Here is a 17381-nt window from a genome sequence, read left to right on the forward strand (position 1 = left end):
ATCATTAGTTACTTATTTATATAGCATGTAAGTAGTACTCACGTATTCGTTTTCGCGCATCCAAATAGGCGGCATTCACTGCATCATAGGTAATGCACGTGCTATCTGTTGTGTAGGGGTTTCTGTAAAGATATAGCAGGAAAAATACCCAATTAATTTCTCAATTAAAACTACTGTCACAAATGCTCATTAATTTATCTAAATGTGAAAAATATTGTACACCTCATATTCTTGGGAGAAGAGGAAATAAAATACACCGTTTGATTTGCAAAACCCCATTTTTATTCGATTCATTCATTCAATTTGCGCGCACCACCTCACTTTCCCTTGCACTTTCTATGCCATTCAAATCGACTTCAACGCTTCACAGCCAACAAGCATATCGTCTGTAATTGCATTTCGTCACCCGCTTTAGTAACCCACATTGTCTATTCTTTATTATCCAATCAGCTTGTTGCTAGCTTATCGCTTTTAACCACTCTATGCTACACCACCACCGCGGGAAAACACATCGTAAACATCAAATAAGCGAGTTCAATGCCTACGTCAACATAGCTCAGACAACGTATGTATTTATTAGTGTAAAACTGCCCTGCCGGAAATGTATATAACTATAAGCTAACTTTAAGTTGATTACACTCTAAAAAGTGCATGTAAAACTACTACTGAAAAGTGTTTACTTTTCAACCAGATTCTGTGCAAATATACGCATAAGATGTTCAAGATATGATTTTGAACATGAGTCGTTTAAAATATACACATGAAATGTTTAAAATTACAAAAATTTTTTAAGTAAAAATATATTTTATAGAAATAACAATTATTAAGTGCTCATATTTAATCAATTTTAAACACAGTGTGTGTAATTTTTCTCTACGCGAGATATTTGGTATGTAAAAATAAACAGTCAGTGTTTCATTTTGCACACATTAGGAGAGGAAACTGGTTACCTATCTTTATGTGCGTAAATTTTAACAAACATTTTTTAGAGGAAACTTTAAACATTTTATGTGTAAACTGTGAAATTGTGAACAATAAATGTTTAGAACTCAAAAAACAAAATTAAAACTTTGTTCTACGCCACACATATCGCTGTCTCGTGCTTTCTTTAAACCCGTTTCTGTTTAAATATCCTGCACTTCGCAAATACTTTTCCGAATTGAGGACAATAAAAGGAAGATCGTATTTTGAAGTTATGTCTGACGGAGTTCGGATATGGGACCACCTACAGCAGAATATGTAAACAAATATGAAATGTGATAAAATAAATAAAGTAAATAAATAAAAAAATAAATAAATAAGTACAAAATATTTTGTTTTTCCTATTGATATTTTATGCCCAAAAGTAGTTAGTTACATCAAATGCAGAAATATAGAAGTATAGTTAGCTTTCGTCAAAGAAAATATACGGATAATAAGTGACTTATAGCTCCTTCCTAATCAACTTAAAGTTAACTTATAGTGAGATACATTTCCTGCAGGGCATATTCTGCTGTAGGCGGTCCCATATTCGAACTCTGTCAGACATAACTTCAAAATGATAATATGAAATTTCGATAGTCCTTTTATTTGTCCTCAATTCGAAAAAGTATTTACGAAGTGCAGGATGTTTTAATAGAAACGGGTTAAAAAAAAAAACAATATCCTTCATTTCTCCTGCATTACTTGTCAACTAGTTTTAATTTAGCTTTTTTAGCTAACTACAAGTTACTATGTATTTTATAGAAATCCCGCAAAAAAAGCTAACTACAAGTGGGTTATTTTTTATCAATTGATAATTTTTTTCTGCAGGGAAACCTATCCATGCATGTGTATTTGTGTGCTTCCAATGAGATATGTGCGTCATAGCGACAGACTGTAAAGAAGCTGATAATCACATTATTGCCATTTCAAAGGATAAATACCGTTAAGGCTAAAGTACGAGTAAGTATATATGTACATACATACATACATATGTACTTATGTACTTGTAGGAGCATTTGAAACAAGTGTCGGGGCCCACAATACTCGTAAGTAACTATTGCGTGAAAATACCATTATCCTGATCACAGTCGTTTTGCGGTGCCGCAGCGCTACAGTTGAATCAAATTTTCTTTTTCCGGTTTCGATTGCAAGGAAATGTCCGTTGAAGAAACAAAATTGAAATTGCAACAAATTTTAGTAAAATGCAAGAATATGTGCATCGAACCGAAAGCTTTCGCTTGTGTGCAAAAATTTTTAAGTGAAAATGAAAGTGACGGTGGTGAGAGTAAAAGCTGGAAGCTATTGAAATTTTGTTTGATCTTTGCTTTACTGGCATATGGCTATGATTATTTCTGCAATGAGCTATCGTCAAAGGTATGCTGAAAAATATGTGGACATATGTATTAGGGATGTTTTGAATGTCATATTTTTCACATTCGCGAATGCGAATGCCAATGCGAGTTTTCGGATTGCGAATGTGCGAATGTGAATGGGAATGTTAGGAATAACATTATAAAAAGCTTTAATCAGCTAAGTCATCGTTTTTATTACTTAAAAATTTTGTAAATTATTGGAACATTGAACGAGTGCTTAACCTATACAGCGTTTTAATGTAGTAGTGAAAGTTCAAAAGGGGCATATTATATTTCAAAAAAGTAATTTTGTTCCTCCCATGAGGTGTTTTCTTAGAGGCTCGTTTGTAAGGCCGGCTGCACTGAACAATTGCTCACTTGGAACGCTGGCAGGTGGAGCGCTCAAATTTTTTCCTGTCAGATCTGTCAATTTGTCGTATTTTAGTTTAGATTTCACCGAGATGAGCTTGTTTTTATTTAAGATAGGCCTCAACTGAACTTTAATTTCAAATTTATAATGTCTCCAGATTCTACTTCCGAGCCTTTGCTTTCGCTGGAGGAATCTCAAATTATTTCTAGGTAGGTTATAAGACATTTAGCAGTACTTGTTGAAGGCCCATCAATGTTGCTTGATATACTACTTAACCGTTTAGCGTATGAAGCTAAAAGCCGGTTATTGCCCGCACCCTGCTTAGACAGACTTAGAGCCATTTCAACAACATTAGAGTGGACACTCTGCCCATGTACACATTCACATTCGCAAAACATTCGTATCATTTAATGCGAATGCGAATGTGTAAAAGGATGCGAACCATTCGCATAACCAATGTGAATGCAAATATTCACAAAAGTCCTGATATGTATACATGCTTAGGTACATACCAGGGTTGTTGCGAATATTATTCCGAAATAAAAGTTCTTTCCGGATAATAAACAAACCGCTTATCCAAATTAAACAAGTTTGGTATCAAATGAAAGAGGATTTAAATAGCTTTAAAACTGAAATTTCTAAACGAGGAAAGCCACATATTGAAAAATATTTCAATCAAAACCTGCACGGATTGCGCTGGAACTTACGCTGCGTATTATTTATTTTTTGTAGGATGTGTAAAATGTTGTAAAATATTGTAAAATGTGGGCGGAAATATTAGGTTAGATCAGGTTAGGAACGCGCGTACGAATGACTTCTATTTCACTCAGAGGCAGATTTGCCCATTTTGAATGCCCTCTATGAGTGCCATTCTTCTAGCCAAAGTCAATCGATACTGTCAGTATAGAGTCTATCCAACCATTTACTATCTCGGATGAAGCCGTGGGGATCCGATATTTTCACCTCCGCTATCTCCCCCAAGCTATTGAATTTGCATAATCCCAAATGCTTGAGAGGCCTTAGCTGAAGATCTGGGCATTGGCATAAGAACTAGTGCATCAATTCCTTTTTATCCTCATCCCGACAATTTCTGCAGAGATAGCTCGTTTATATGCGCCATCAAAGGAGCATTGGTGCTATATCACAGTGCCCTGTTCAACATAAACATAAACATATTGAGTGCCGGATCTTGAGACCTCACAGTCCAGGAACCCAGCATAGAGAGGTTTTACCGTGACTCAATGAAGCCAACATTACACCAGATTTCCGAACTTCTGTCGACTTTACTTTCGTGAAGCCTAATGTTTTCAATGCCGCCTGGGTGCCAACGAATATAGTGACATTCCCTGACAGATACTTTCTATCCTGTATTAGCCAAGCCGCCTTATCTATGGCAAAGGTCGACGCCTGAAAGACACTGCAATTATCAGGCATGCGATATGATTGCCTTATTGAAGGTCCTCGGAGTGCAGACCCGAGTCGACCCCTTTTTCCATCTTTGCTCCATCGGTGGAGATACCATCATTTATCGACCGGAAGCCACCACCCCAATCTCCGGATTGGAAAGTGTATGGGCATCTTAAAACTAAACTCCCAGAAGGACGTGAGGTTATCAGTTTCGGCATCTTATTCGGTCTTGATTCCGTTACGCTGTCCACTGTCAACTATTTTCAAGCCCGCTGCCTGCCCGTAGTTGGTCTGCTTCCATAATTTTGATTACCTAAGCCTAAGGGCTTCTTTTTCCACTGCACCTGTTACGAATACTTGCGGTAGCCTCAAGTAAAAGATCATGTTCAGCCCTCCTTGTAGTGCGCTTCTCACGGCGTCTGATATACAGAGGCTTGCGAGTCATGAACATAAATGTTTGGGGTTGAAGCAAACAACTGGACATAAATTTCTAGTAATGTAAAAATTGAACATGAATTTCTTGCCTATTAAAAACTGAACATAAGAGTTTACTCATTGAAAACTGGACTTTAATATTTGTTCATCTAAAAATTTGAGATAAATTTGTAGCAATTTAAGATTGAATAAATTTGTATGGTCGATTAAAAAATTGGAAAATAAATATTTTTTTTTAACTATGCATACATTTTTGCCTCTTTAAAAGCTGCAAATAAACTCTTGGCCACTCAAGAACTAGATACGCAACGAAAGTAGTTTAAAAACCAGACATAAATTTGTTTACCTTAAAAATTGGGCATATTACTACACTAGTAGTACACTAGTTATAAAATTCTGTAAGCGTAAACGGTTTATCGATCGTATAATTGCATGGGAAGTCGACCCATAAATATTGCTAATATTAGGGGTATTCACGATCCGGTGCATACTGTCTAGCATGGTGCATAGATAGCACGATTGGCTAATTTTATTGTTGTTTGAACACATGAAACAACAACAATCATGCTATTTATGCTATCTATGCACCATGCTAGACAGTATGCACCGGATCGTGAATACCCCTATTATTTCCATGCCAACCGTGTCGTAGTGTAACAGTATACTCGTATTGATGACAGTTTAAAAGCGCAAGCAAATAACAAATAATGATTTTTCAGCGTTGCATATTAGAATTACCACGCCCACTTCGCTACGCCTTTCGACCGCCGGAAGAGTGCGATTTCTGCGCGAACATTGAGAGTGCGATACGATTGCGTGGCATAACGAGTGAAGAATTTGCGTCGAAGTATGCCTACACTGGAAGCCCAGTAATTGTGGAGGATGCAACAAAGAATTGGACTGCACCAACAGTGAGTATAATAAATATAAGGGGAACTTAAAAGTAAATATTGGGTGCTCATATTTTTTGTGAAGAATTTGGCCGAGCGTCTCGCTCAATTTGTGGTCTGCGTGTTATTGTTATTCCGCAAGTGGAGGGATTTTACATTTTACGCCAGCTAAGAACGTTAAATAGCTTTTATATGAGAAGCTTTTAGCAAGGCAGAACTACACTCGGAGGTGTTTGAGAATTTAAGGATTGACTCTTTAATCCTTTCGATAAGAATCTCGATAAGAAATTGAGTTTCTTAACTTACATTAACTATACCCTTTCAAAATCGTATGTAATGTTCGCCTTTATTCGTCGTAATAGTACTTTTTTATAACGTTAATTTCAATATATTGTTTGTTTCAACAACGAATAAGGCATTTAAATTTCCGAATATTAAAACAATTATTTATGTACAATATACATTATAGTATACATTATAAAATAAATTGTATATACTACAATTTATAAATTTCACATTTCTCTTACAGAAATTCAATTACTGGTATTTTCGCGATGTCTACACCAATGCGAAACGTAAACAAAAAATTCTCGATTGCCAATTTCTTCCCTACAAGACTGGTTTCAAAAATCTCTACAATGCATTGGATATGCCAAAGCAGCGTGTAGACTTGCAACCCGGCAGTGAGCCATGGTACTTTGGTTGGAGCAATTGTAATCCCGAAACGGCCGAAGAGTTTCGTAAGCATTATGGACGTCCCTACTTTCTACCGCCCACATCTGAGAATAATGCATTCGATTGGTTTTTCATCGGCACAGCTGGTTTGGGTGCACACATGCATGTAAGTACAAAGGAAGAACGCAAGCAGTAAAGCAAGTCGGTGCAATTTCACAATACAATTTCCTCTTTTCACTTTCTACAGATCGATAATGTGCGTCTGCCTTCGTGGCAGGCACAACTGTCGGGCAGTAAACGTTGGCTACTCGCACCGCCACCAGAATGCTATTTCAAATGCAAACGCTTCGATACAATTGTGCGCACAGGTGATATAAGTAAGGAGTTCGTATTATTTTCAGTTTGCCAAAGCAATGTATATGGTTTTGGAAATGTCTTTACAGTTGTACTGGACACCAACAAATGGTACCATCAGACGTTTGTGCAGCCGGGTGAAGTTAGTCTAACCATTGGCGCTGAGTATGATTAAGAGAGACCATCGGTCTACTGTAATTGTTATCACTTAAAACTAAATTTTAATTAAATCGCCATTGAGGTGGGTCACCAAAACAAGTTGCGGTTTTTTCACGCGATTTATAAAATTTATTACCTTTATTCTAAGCCTTCCGCCAAAATATTTCGAAAAAAAATTTAAGACTTAAGTGAGCTAGACCAATTTTAAATTACTTAAAAAATCTCAATATTTTGATTTGAATGATAAAATTTTTTGACGTTTTTATTTTTTAATATTATATAACGTGATATTTTTATAAATAATATATTTAAAAAATATTTTCATTTATAAAAACCTTGATTTTTGGAGTGATTTTCTATATTCATCCGAAATTTTTTGGTGAAATTCCTAGAATATAAAAAATGTAATATGTATTTCCGATGGAAACACCGTACCGATTTTTTTGCATAGACAGTGATGCACCTTAATGTACATACATACGTATTACCGAAATACCCCAATAAAAAGGCAATTCCTGTATGCATTTTTGTTTATTTTCAATTAACTTAAAAGTCCCAAATGGTTAAAACAAAATATATTGTTGGAAATTATTAAATAGATATACGTAGTACGTACCAATGATTCACTTAAGGGTAGTTAAAGTTTATGTTCCTTTGGTATATTTTATTACCTTCACTGGGAGGTAACCAATATAGATTACATCAGGGTCAATAAAAATGGGCTTTTGAAAAGAAACAATTTAGTTAGAAACTTTTTCCCAGTTTTTCAATATCCTACATTTTCTATTTATTCTAATATAAGTTACCTTACACCAGGGATGGAATTTTAAAATTTAAAATTGGATCGAAATTTTTTAAGAGTCTCGGTCCAAATTCAGCTTAAAAGGAAGAATTGGAAGGATGTTTACTCCATTTTAGGTATTTTTTTAAACCCACATATTTCAGACATATTGTTTGTTTGTTGAAATCGAGAATTGGACAAGGTATGGCTGAGGTTTTCAAGTTTCACGCACTAAAAACTTACCGAAAATAATACAAGCTTATGGAACCGTATGGCGTTAAAACGCCAAAATCATTGGTCATGAAATTGCGCACAAAAGAAGAAATTTTCAAACAATTTCGAAAAATATTTTTCAAATCACCTCATCCAGTACAGCGAACCCCTACTCAGTCGGACGGCCCCATTTTACGCCACTTGGGGCACCCCAATTATGGATGCAAGCCAAAGAACGCTTCTCAAAATATTTCGGTAGAACCAACAACATCGATCTCAAGTAGAGCCACTGCATCACTGAGATTCCTACAGCAGAAAGGGTCACAACGAAGCCATACAACGAGGAGGATACTACCATAAATTCTATCCAATTTTGGGCAAAGTTAAAGCTTGTGCTCAACACCATTCTTCCGGATCTTCTCGTGTTTTTAGAACTGCCCGCTGTGGGTTAAAATTTTTGCATCAAATTAGGTACAATTTGAAAATTTTATTTTCCATCACTGGTTACGATACATGTATACATACATCCAAAAATGTAAATACAGCGATGAATTTAGCGCAATCATAGAAGAGCGCAAAGCATGCGTTAAAATGCAGTTCAACAAGTTGTTGGCAAATTTTTGTTGCCAACTTTGGTTACTTCAATTGAGATCATTATTTTGAGTTTCTTTTTTTTTTTTGTTTTTGCCAGGTAAGTATAACCTTTTTTGTGTTGTCATGTGGCTTTGCTTATGAGATAACCGGTCAAATACCGACGTGGCCTAGACCAAGCTGCGAAGATCTATTTACGCACAAAAATGCGTAACTTTTACATCATCAACATGCAAATGCTACATAAAAGATGTAGCAACAACAAAAGCTGTATGTATGTATTTTTATACTCGTAAATGGAATTTCACTTTTTTTCTCTACAAAGAGCTTTCTTCTCAATATTTTTATACTCTCATTTAATTTGCAGCCCACAAGATTGGCCTGGACTTACCAACAGCCGGCTGCGTTGGACGGGTGTACGCTGATTTTGCAAAAATGTCGCTGACGAGACACAAAAATAACTGGTAGTCTTTATGCAATATGCATGTCTTAACCAGTCCAAAGACAGTTTCAAGTCACCTTCAACCACCCAGCACTATTTTTGCTCCAACCGGTCAACCTGTTTTATTCGCTCAAAAAACTGCTTAACTCTGTAATTACGCGCTACTCATTCCGAATTGATTCAACTAAACTCTTTTTTTTTATAGAAAATTGCACTTAATAAAGTTCAATGTGCGTTTGGCAGCAACTTTCAGTAATTGCAGCTCGAATGGATTGTATAAAGAATGATGGAAAGGGAGAAAAAGAAACAATAGTTGAGAGGTTTGCAATTTTTAAATTCAAGGGCAGCCTCGTTTGTTAACTTTGGTCCCGATTTTATGAAGCGCGTGCCTGTGACCTTTTTTTGGCGATACTTCTCAGGTGTGTTAGATGACAACCCCGCTCTGAAGTTTGTCTTACAAAATACTTTTAACTACATATCTTTTAAGGCAACTCCCCACAGTCTGTTGAGAGACAAAAGTAAGACGATTGCCAATTCTGGCAACCATTTAAAAAAAATCTTTTCTGTCTTTCGAAAGACTAATTGAAAGACCTCTCGGTAGCAGGCCTTTGATTTTTTTCGGTTTAAAAATTAAATTAAATTTGATAAATTATGATAAAAAAATTGTATCTAAAAGAATTTTTAAAAATTAAATAAGTTTCTAAAAATTTAATTTAATTAAAAAAGTTTTAATTTTAAACAATAAAATGTAAAAATGAAAAAAAAATCAAATAAAAATTATATTAAATAAAAAAATAAATTCGTAGCAATTAAAAGATATTAAATATTTATTTTTGTTATTTACAACAAGAAAATTTAATCAAAAACGAAAAAAAATATTTGAAACGAGAAAAAAATTCTTTCTAAAATCATAAAATCGATAACCAAATTAAAAAAGAAAAGAAGAAATGAAATAAGATAAAAAAAATATATTCCTTTTTTAAATAAAAAATCTAAGATTAAAAGAAAATTAAATTTAAACAAGTAATTTTTAAGCAAAAAACAAAACCGACTTCAATTCTCATATAAATATGTATATATCTCATAATTCAATGATCGGATCTAAACCAGATTAGTATGGGACCACCTTTGAGATACTACATTTCCGAGCAAAAATAATTATCGAAATCGGTTGACGTGGTCCAAAGTTATGCGGTAACATACATAAAAAAAATAAATAAAAAATAAATTCCGACGAACTGATAATTATCATAATTAATAATATTATAATCTCCCCCTTTTTGGAAGTCGGTTAAAAACTAAATAAAATTAAAAAAAGAAAAGGAATTTCCGGTGCCCGATGACTCGAACTTGAATCTCTCTCATAAAATTCTCTCTGTCATAAAATTAAAAAAAATATACAGTTTTCTTTTTAAAACAATAAAATTTAGAAATTAGAGAATAATAAAATTAAAAAAAGAAAGAATATTTCGCTTCCCGAGAACTCGAACTCGGATCTTTTGAGTAGCACGCTAGTCGCTCGCTCGGTCATTGCGACTGTCTAAGCAGAGCGAGGAAAATTATATAAAAGTTTTACAGAACTTTTAATCTCGGAGCTATACATTATGATATTATACCATCTACACATAGCAAGACGTCAATAACAAGATGTGAGGAGAACAGAAAATCGTAAACATCGAAACCTAGGGCTTTACATGAAACGTCATTAAAAAACGAGAATAAGAAAGCTGGAAAACGAGCTGTAAATCAAGAAAAAGGAAGCTGCTGGATATGTCGGAGAATTAGTATTCAGCGCCAAATGTGCTCCAGAATGAACCCACTAGCAGAAGTTTGAGGTGCGCTTTGATTGATATAATTTCGCTATATTGAAATCGTTTTTGTAACTAATTTTCAGGCTGTGAGAATCGTAACGGTGCCGTGATTTTGCTCAGTAATTCAAGCGAAAATCACCATTTCCGAAGAAACACCCAACAAAAGAAAGCTACCAAACACAATTAGAAGGACATGCAATGTACGCCACTCTTTTGGCACCACCCCAAAATCCTCAAAAAAAAAAACAAACAAAAAATTTAAAACACTTGTATATAAATTCAAAAGTTAAAAAAAGAAACATAATTTTCACAGCGAAAGTTGAAGTTATTAACCAGCTTACGAGCAATCACACCTAGGTAACTGAAATTAATACCTTCGGCGAAAACTTCCTGAATCGTTGTTGCGGCACACTGCGCACACTGAGCGTCTTTGCGTGAACGTCTTCGAGCTTCAAATTTCAAAGTGGCAGTTGCAAGCCCAAAAATGTTGCACTAACAACGCATTCGCACCAGCAAAGCGCGAACACAGTCAGACTGGCAGGCAGGTAAAAGCTGATTCAACTGTGTTGGTCAACAGTGTTGGTACCCTGCAGAAAAAAAATTATCAATTGATAAAAAATAACCCACTTGTAGTTAGCCTTTTTGCGGTATTTCTTTAAAATATATAACTTGTAGTTAGCTATCAAAAGCTAGCTTGAAACTAGTTGACAAGTATTTAATGCGGGTGTAATGCAGAAAAATGGTTTTTTTTAAAACGCGTTTCTATTTAAATATCCTGCACTTCACAAATACTCTTTCGAATTGAGGACAAATAAAAGGAAGATCGAAATTTCATGTTATCATTTTGAAGTTATGTCTGACGGAGTTCGAATGTGGGACCACCTACAGCAGAATATGTAAACAAATATGAAATGTAATAAAATAAATAAAAAACAAATAAAAAAATAAATATATTGTTTTTCTTATTGTTATTTTATGTCCAAAAGTAGTTAGTTACAAGTTAGCTGCAATAAATGCAGAGGTATAGTTTCGTCAAAGAAAATCAACTTAATCAATTTAAAATTAACTTATAGCTAGATTTATTTCCTGCAGGATAGGGGAGCCAAGCACATATATATATAAGTATGTGCATAGAAACATAGCAGGCGGGCGCGTGCGTTAAAATGTTGCCACACCACACGCGTGCGCGCAACCACTTTGCCGCCGTTGCATGCCAACCACATTTCAATTGTGACTTCCAACTTTGCTGAGTCACTTTTTTCTTTATGCTACCAGCTGCTGCTGCGACTTGCAGTTAATGTTTTCCTTTTATACCCGTACTTACTTATGTACGCGTATACTTCGATTGGTCAGTGGTCACAATGGTTTTTTGGTGACTGTTCCTCAATTTGGCTGGATGATGCTGCGCCAGCCACGCACTCGTACTTTCATTTGTGGTGACTGCATAGCAAACTAGGAAAACTAGTCCTCAACAACATCTGAATTTGAAAATGTATTTTTGCGTTTTTTTTTGTTTTCTTTGTTTGGACTTTTTACCTGATATATAAATTAAAGCACGCATAGTAAGTGCGTCATGTGACTTTGTGGCACTTGGAAACAACTCGACACTGGGTGCTTGCCCAAGGAAAAAGTGAACAATTTTTGGACATCAACGTATGTATATATTTATGTAGAGGTTAGTGCACTCTTACAAACTAACATACATACATAAATAAGTTTGTATTTACATAAATATATGCGGATGCGAATGATAGTATAGAAGAAGTTTGTATCGTCGTAGGGCGCAATATCTCGTATCCACCAAATGTAAAGCCGCGTGTGTAGAGGGTTTGGCCAAAACTTTATTTTAAACATAAGTGCCCTCTATCAATGGTAGCCTACTCTAAAGGGGTTACCAGTTAGTAATACTAAGTAGTAGAAGCTCAGCAACGGGTTGTGCTCCACGTAAAAATAATTACCAATGGACAGAAAAGCAAAGCCTCGGATGAGACCGCTACTTTTGATGACGACCACGGCAAATGTTTAAAAGACTAGGTTTCGAGGGTATTCACCTGAAATGGCCGAACCCTTAATGGCTAAGGTGCTTTGCCCGGCTGATTGATGTCCTTGTGAAGGCAAAGGTTGGCAGCACCGACATCAAAGAAATGCGATGAACGAGCATGGCAAATAAAAAAGCCAAAAATAAACAAGTAAGAAAGTCCAAGTTCGGGCGGAGCCGAACATTAAATACCCGGCGCAAGTATTAAATATATGTTTTCCACCTTTCCGAAAGCTACCGCTAGATGGTAAGCCTGGGTGTATCAATTTTAAGTAAACTAGCGTCCTTAAATTTCAAAATATTGAAATTTCAAGCATTTCTGAAATTTACCGTTATATGAAAAGCGACCGTAATTTTAGTCCGATTTCAACAATTTTCAATGGTTTACTTTTATGATGCAAGCACAATAACCATACCGAGTTTGGTACAAATTGCTAGAACGGTTAGCAAGATACATATACGTGATCATAAGTGGGCGGAGCCACGCCCATTTTCCAAAATTTTATCATAAACGTATTTCCTGGCAAAGAATTGTTGCAACCATCATTTTGAATAAATTAGCTTTAATATTTACTGATTTATCGAGGATTTCGTATTTCTCGAAATTACCGTTATATGGGATGTGGGCGTGCTGTGCCAAGTTTGGAATAAATTGATGCAGCGGTTACCAAGATATACACATGTAACCATAAGTGGGCGTGGCTACGCCCATTTTCAAAAAAAATGTTAATATTCTTATTTTTTGTCTAAAATTTATTATAAATATCAATTTTGAGTGAATTATCTTCAGTAGTTACTAAAATATCGCAGTTTTTGTATTTCTGAAAATTAACGTTATATGGGAGGTAGGCGTGGTTATTGTCCGATTTTGCCCATTTTCAATACCATCCGTCCTACGTAGTACACGTACCAAGTTTCGTTAAGATATCTTAATTTTTACTCGAGTTATCGTGTGCACAGACGGACGGACAGACAGTCACCGCTTAATCGATTTCTCTTTTCATTCTGATCATTTATGTATACATTTGTCTATATCTATCTCGATTCGTTTTGCCTGTTACAAACAACCGTTATGTGAACAAAGTTATAATACCCTTGTGCACAAGTGCGCTCGGGTATAAAAAGATAAAACGATATGTTTATTGATAATCTAAAATAAGTGGCAACATATCGTCGCTACCATGACAAACTATCGAATGTGAAAATGGGTACTTTTCATTTTTCCTAGTTTGGTACACTGGTAGATAACTTTTAGAATTTGTAAATTTTTTCAAATTTGGTAAAGTAAGATAATTATTACTTGCATCATATATATACATATAGCTATTTAAAGGCCAAGCCTTGTGAAGGCCAACATGAATATCAGTAAGGGAAATCTACTATTACTGCAATCCAATTTCTAACTGAGGTAACTGAAAAGGCATTGCCAAATAAGCAGTTAGCTGTATGCCTTGACATATGAGCAGTGTTTGAATCATCAGCATGTCGAAAACTTAAAAGCCAAAATCTACTCGTCTACGTTGTGGGCTGGAAAGAAGACAGCTTTGCCTCTAGATTGCCTTAAAACTGACTGAGTCAGAGTGCTCTGAAACTGGTCTGCCAATAAGCCCACCAAAGTCCACCATTGTCCCTTTCACCAAAACAAGGCTTAACCTCACCGGAAATTTCGGATATTCAGTTACCGCAAAAGGCGAAGTGTCCAGAGATAACCCTGAAAAAAAAATCTCAACTGGAAGTAACATTTCTTAGCTGTTAGCAAGGCTGTCAGAGACTTTATGGTAAAGCATGGGAGGAAGTGTGTGGGTTAGTCCATAGGGATAGGGGTGTTAGTTGAGTTCGATTTTGGCGACTCGCGAAGAGCCATTGGCACATCTGCATCTAATCTGCTTAGGTAGGAATTAAACCTGCTGCATTAGCCCGAGCGAAAATATTTCCATATTTTCTAATGTGTTGTACACGGAGGAGTTCTGTTGTTTATCCAATCTTCATTGGTGCGCATTTATTTTTGATCATGTGATCTACGAAGTTCGATTCTGCTGTAGCCTCTGGTTAACTTGTAAACACCCTGTTTATCTAGCGGGTCTTCCTCACCTATTTTCTCTTTCAATATTCTTACTACAGTCTTTCTGGTAAAATAAAGTTTCTACGATGAGCAGAACCCGAGTCACATTGATTTGAAGAAGTATCACGAAGAAGTATCAAGAAGAATCACGAAAAAATCCAAACTTTAACAGATCATATCTCCGAAGAAAAAAAGAAAACAAAAACTTCCTCGAATATGTATTAGTTTATTTCATGTACAGAACCCATAAAAAAATTTGGAGGCAATCAAAAGTGTGACACCAAATTTGAGGTCCGATATGAAAACGAATGCCTCATATAAATATGCATATGTATTTTAAATTTCTATTACATTTTTTTAGATTCTTCTCTCTCCGTTGCACATTTTGTTTACCTTTTTCGCCATCTGAATATGAATTTTTAAGTTATAAGGTCGTTTGAACCCATTTGCTTGCATTTTCGGTTTTCATTTTCATTGAAGCCCCCATATGTAATTTTTTTTTTAATTCGTTACATTAGCCAAAATAACCTTTGCCACCGATAACTTTGTTAACTATAACAGTTTGGTCGATTTTTTTATTCACTTCGCTCTTATATGTGCGAACAGTGCCTACACACGTCAATACGAGTACAACTCAGGAAGTAAGGACTTTCACTTTTCAACATTAAATTAGACGTTTATGTACAATCAGCACTAACCTGGATATTGAAGAGAAAATTACACTTGTGATTCGGCAAATTAGACCTACGCCCAGTTGACTGAGTAAGCTTCAAGTGGTAGGCGATCACCATAAAGGCAATAAGTATGTATGTACCGAGTATGTGTGTACTGCTTATGTATAATAATACATACAGAAAATTATTGTTCACATACTCAAATGTGAGGTACACAAACACTTTAGAGGTAAATTCAATAAGTTCAATGAGTTTTAATGAGTTCGATTGGCAATGGGAGTGCTGCAGAAAGTGAAATACTTACATATACATATATGTGTTGACAAAGTGGATCAAACCAAAATAATGTTGATGAAAAGCAAAAGTAAAATATCAGAGAATACTACTAACAAATATTTGGTGAAATTCAAATCGTATATCTACCAATACTCTAGGTCTGAGATAGTAATCAAAAAAAAATTACCCAGCAAATAAAAAATCGCTTGTGGCACCAAGCGTACTGCATGCAGTGTTACATAACACAAATACCTGTCTGTGACGTGACATGACTAATTTCTTCATTTGCTAACTATTAACAAAAGATTTTAGTGGCCTTCTATTTTGTTTTCTTAATAAATAGCGTACCTAGCGGTAACATCAATCAATCGCAATTAGCAAGCTCGAAAAAAAAATTAAGCTTGCGGTCAAAACGAAACTGCTTGTTGCTCCAAAAATAAATACCTATGCGCATTTGTATGTATTTGTGCCACAATACATACATATGTTGCAAGTATCTAACCGCTGATCGATCGTTGTGCTGGCAATGACATTTCAGATACATCAACTTAATGGCCATTTCGGTGTTCTAGATGCAAAAATGTCTGGCTCGATTTTATGACAATGTTAAATTGCTCTCGTTTTCAAGCAGACAGCAATTGTTAGCGGACAATGTGAATCGGATATCGAATGCAATTTCCTGCCAGCAAAACTAATTCGGATGAGTCAGATTTGCAAATCCTCTGTGAGAAAATGCACTCCCAATCCACACTTTAAGTTTTTAAAAATAAATTGACACAGACTCTAGACATGATCAATATATGTAGTTGAGATAAGGAATTTCATAAGTTGTTCGTGCCAACTGGAACCAAAATTATGACGGCAAGATGAGTGATGCATGTACGAAGCAATCGTTTTAGGAACCTTTTTCATTTTTGTTTTTGGATGAATTTTCAGGTGCAAAATAGCATAAAAGTTAGAAAAAATCAAACTAAGTACCTCCTATGAGAGATTTTGAGAAAAAAATTGTAGGTAAGGTTTCCTTCTAGATCCATTTAGAATAGAGGAAAGATAGAGGAGGAGAAATACACTAAAATCTATACTGACAAGTCCAAACTGCTGGACTCTTTGTGGGGCGGTGGAGTTCTCAGCGATGTGGAGTATCTCTATCTCGTTCCGACTACCGAACTTTGACAGCATCACCCAAGCGAAGTACTGGGAATCGAAAGAGCCTGCAAAGCATTAAAAATACATTGCGAAGGAGAACGAAACGCATACACTTGCTCAGATAACTAATGTCGTTTTCTTTTCTCGAAAAAAATGTCACCTTTTTATATGGCAACATTATTGGAGTGCAACATTTTAAAGAAAGACCTCGCAATATGCATATGAGAATGCTGATAAAAGAACATGAAAGCTTGGCAGCCCTGGCGCAGGGCAGAATAAATGCAACATTATTTCATGAAAAGAAAACGCTATAAGCGCGACTTCTGACGCTTACCTCACCGGTAATAAAATCTGAAATAGTCGGAGATCGCAAATTCGCATTAAGCTCAATAGCCGAGTCAATAGATAAATATCTCTCTTATCTGGTTTCCCAGCCATTGGAACATGTACGAATATGAGAGCACTGACGAATTAAATTAGGTCAGAACAGAAGAAAGAAACAATAAGCTATCCACTCGGACTCATCCACATAGAACTGCATTTGCAATTTGCACACTTAGGTGAAACGCGTAACAACGCCTAACAAGGCAGCCTAAGAAGTGCACCATATTTCAGTCTGAAGTTTTTGCAATGAGGAAAGCCGCGGGTGGCTCCACTAGTAATACTAACATACATTCTTGCACGTTGATAGCAAATCGTCGGAAACCACATTTCGCCGAACAAGGAAACATGCCCTTGAAAG

At 35.7% G+C, this 17381-nt stretch overlaps 2 protein-coding genes across 2 annotated transcripts in view; one reads left to right on the top strand and one right to left on the bottom strand.

Annotated features, from left to right (window-relative positions):
* The window catches only part of LOC118737443 (peroxidase), a 100630-nt gene that overhangs the window by 27852 nt on the left and 55397 nt on the right, over positions 1–17381 (bottom strand). Inside the window, exon 3 of the mRNA XM_036467938.1 lies at positions 43–122. Coding sequence (XP_036323831.1) covers positions 43–122 — 80 coding nt within the window. The remainder of the gene's footprint in view (positions 1–42; positions 123–17381) is intronic.
* LOC118737444 lies at positions 2072–6796 on the top strand. The gene is made up of 5 exons (XM_036467939.1): positions 2072–2337; positions 5247–5438; positions 5947–6258; positions 6340–6469; positions 6536–6796. The coding sequence occupies exons 1-5, from the start codon at positions 2119–2121 to the stop codon at positions 6619–6621; spliced, it is 939 nt and encodes a 312-aa protein (XP_036323832.1). The 5' UTR covers positions 2072–2118; the 3' UTR covers positions 6622–6796.

The sequence above is a fragment of the Rhagoletis pomonella genome, unplaced genomic scaffold (genome assembly GCF_013731165.1).
Source record: "Rhagoletis pomonella isolate Grant_MI unplaced genomic scaffold, Rhpom_1.0 Rhpom_scaffold_00004, whole genome shotgun sequence".
NCBI lineage: Eukaryota > Metazoa > Arthropoda > Insecta > Diptera > Tephritidae > Rhagoletis > Rhagoletis pomonella.

Bases quoted from the DNA above. Each gene is read 5' to 3' on its own strand.
- LOC118737444 (XM_036467939.1), top strand. From the start codon at position 2,119: ATGTCCGTTGAAGAAACAAAATTGAAATTGCAACAAATTTTAGTAAAA. The intron at 2,338-5,246 runs GTATGCTGAAAA...ATGATTTTTCAG, and splicing joins GCAATGAGCTATCGTCAAAG to CGTTGCATATTAGAATTACC. The intron at 6,259-6,339 runs GTAAGTACAAAG...CACTTTCTACAG, and splicing joins GTTTGGGTGCACACATGCAT to ATCGATAATGTGCGTCTGCC.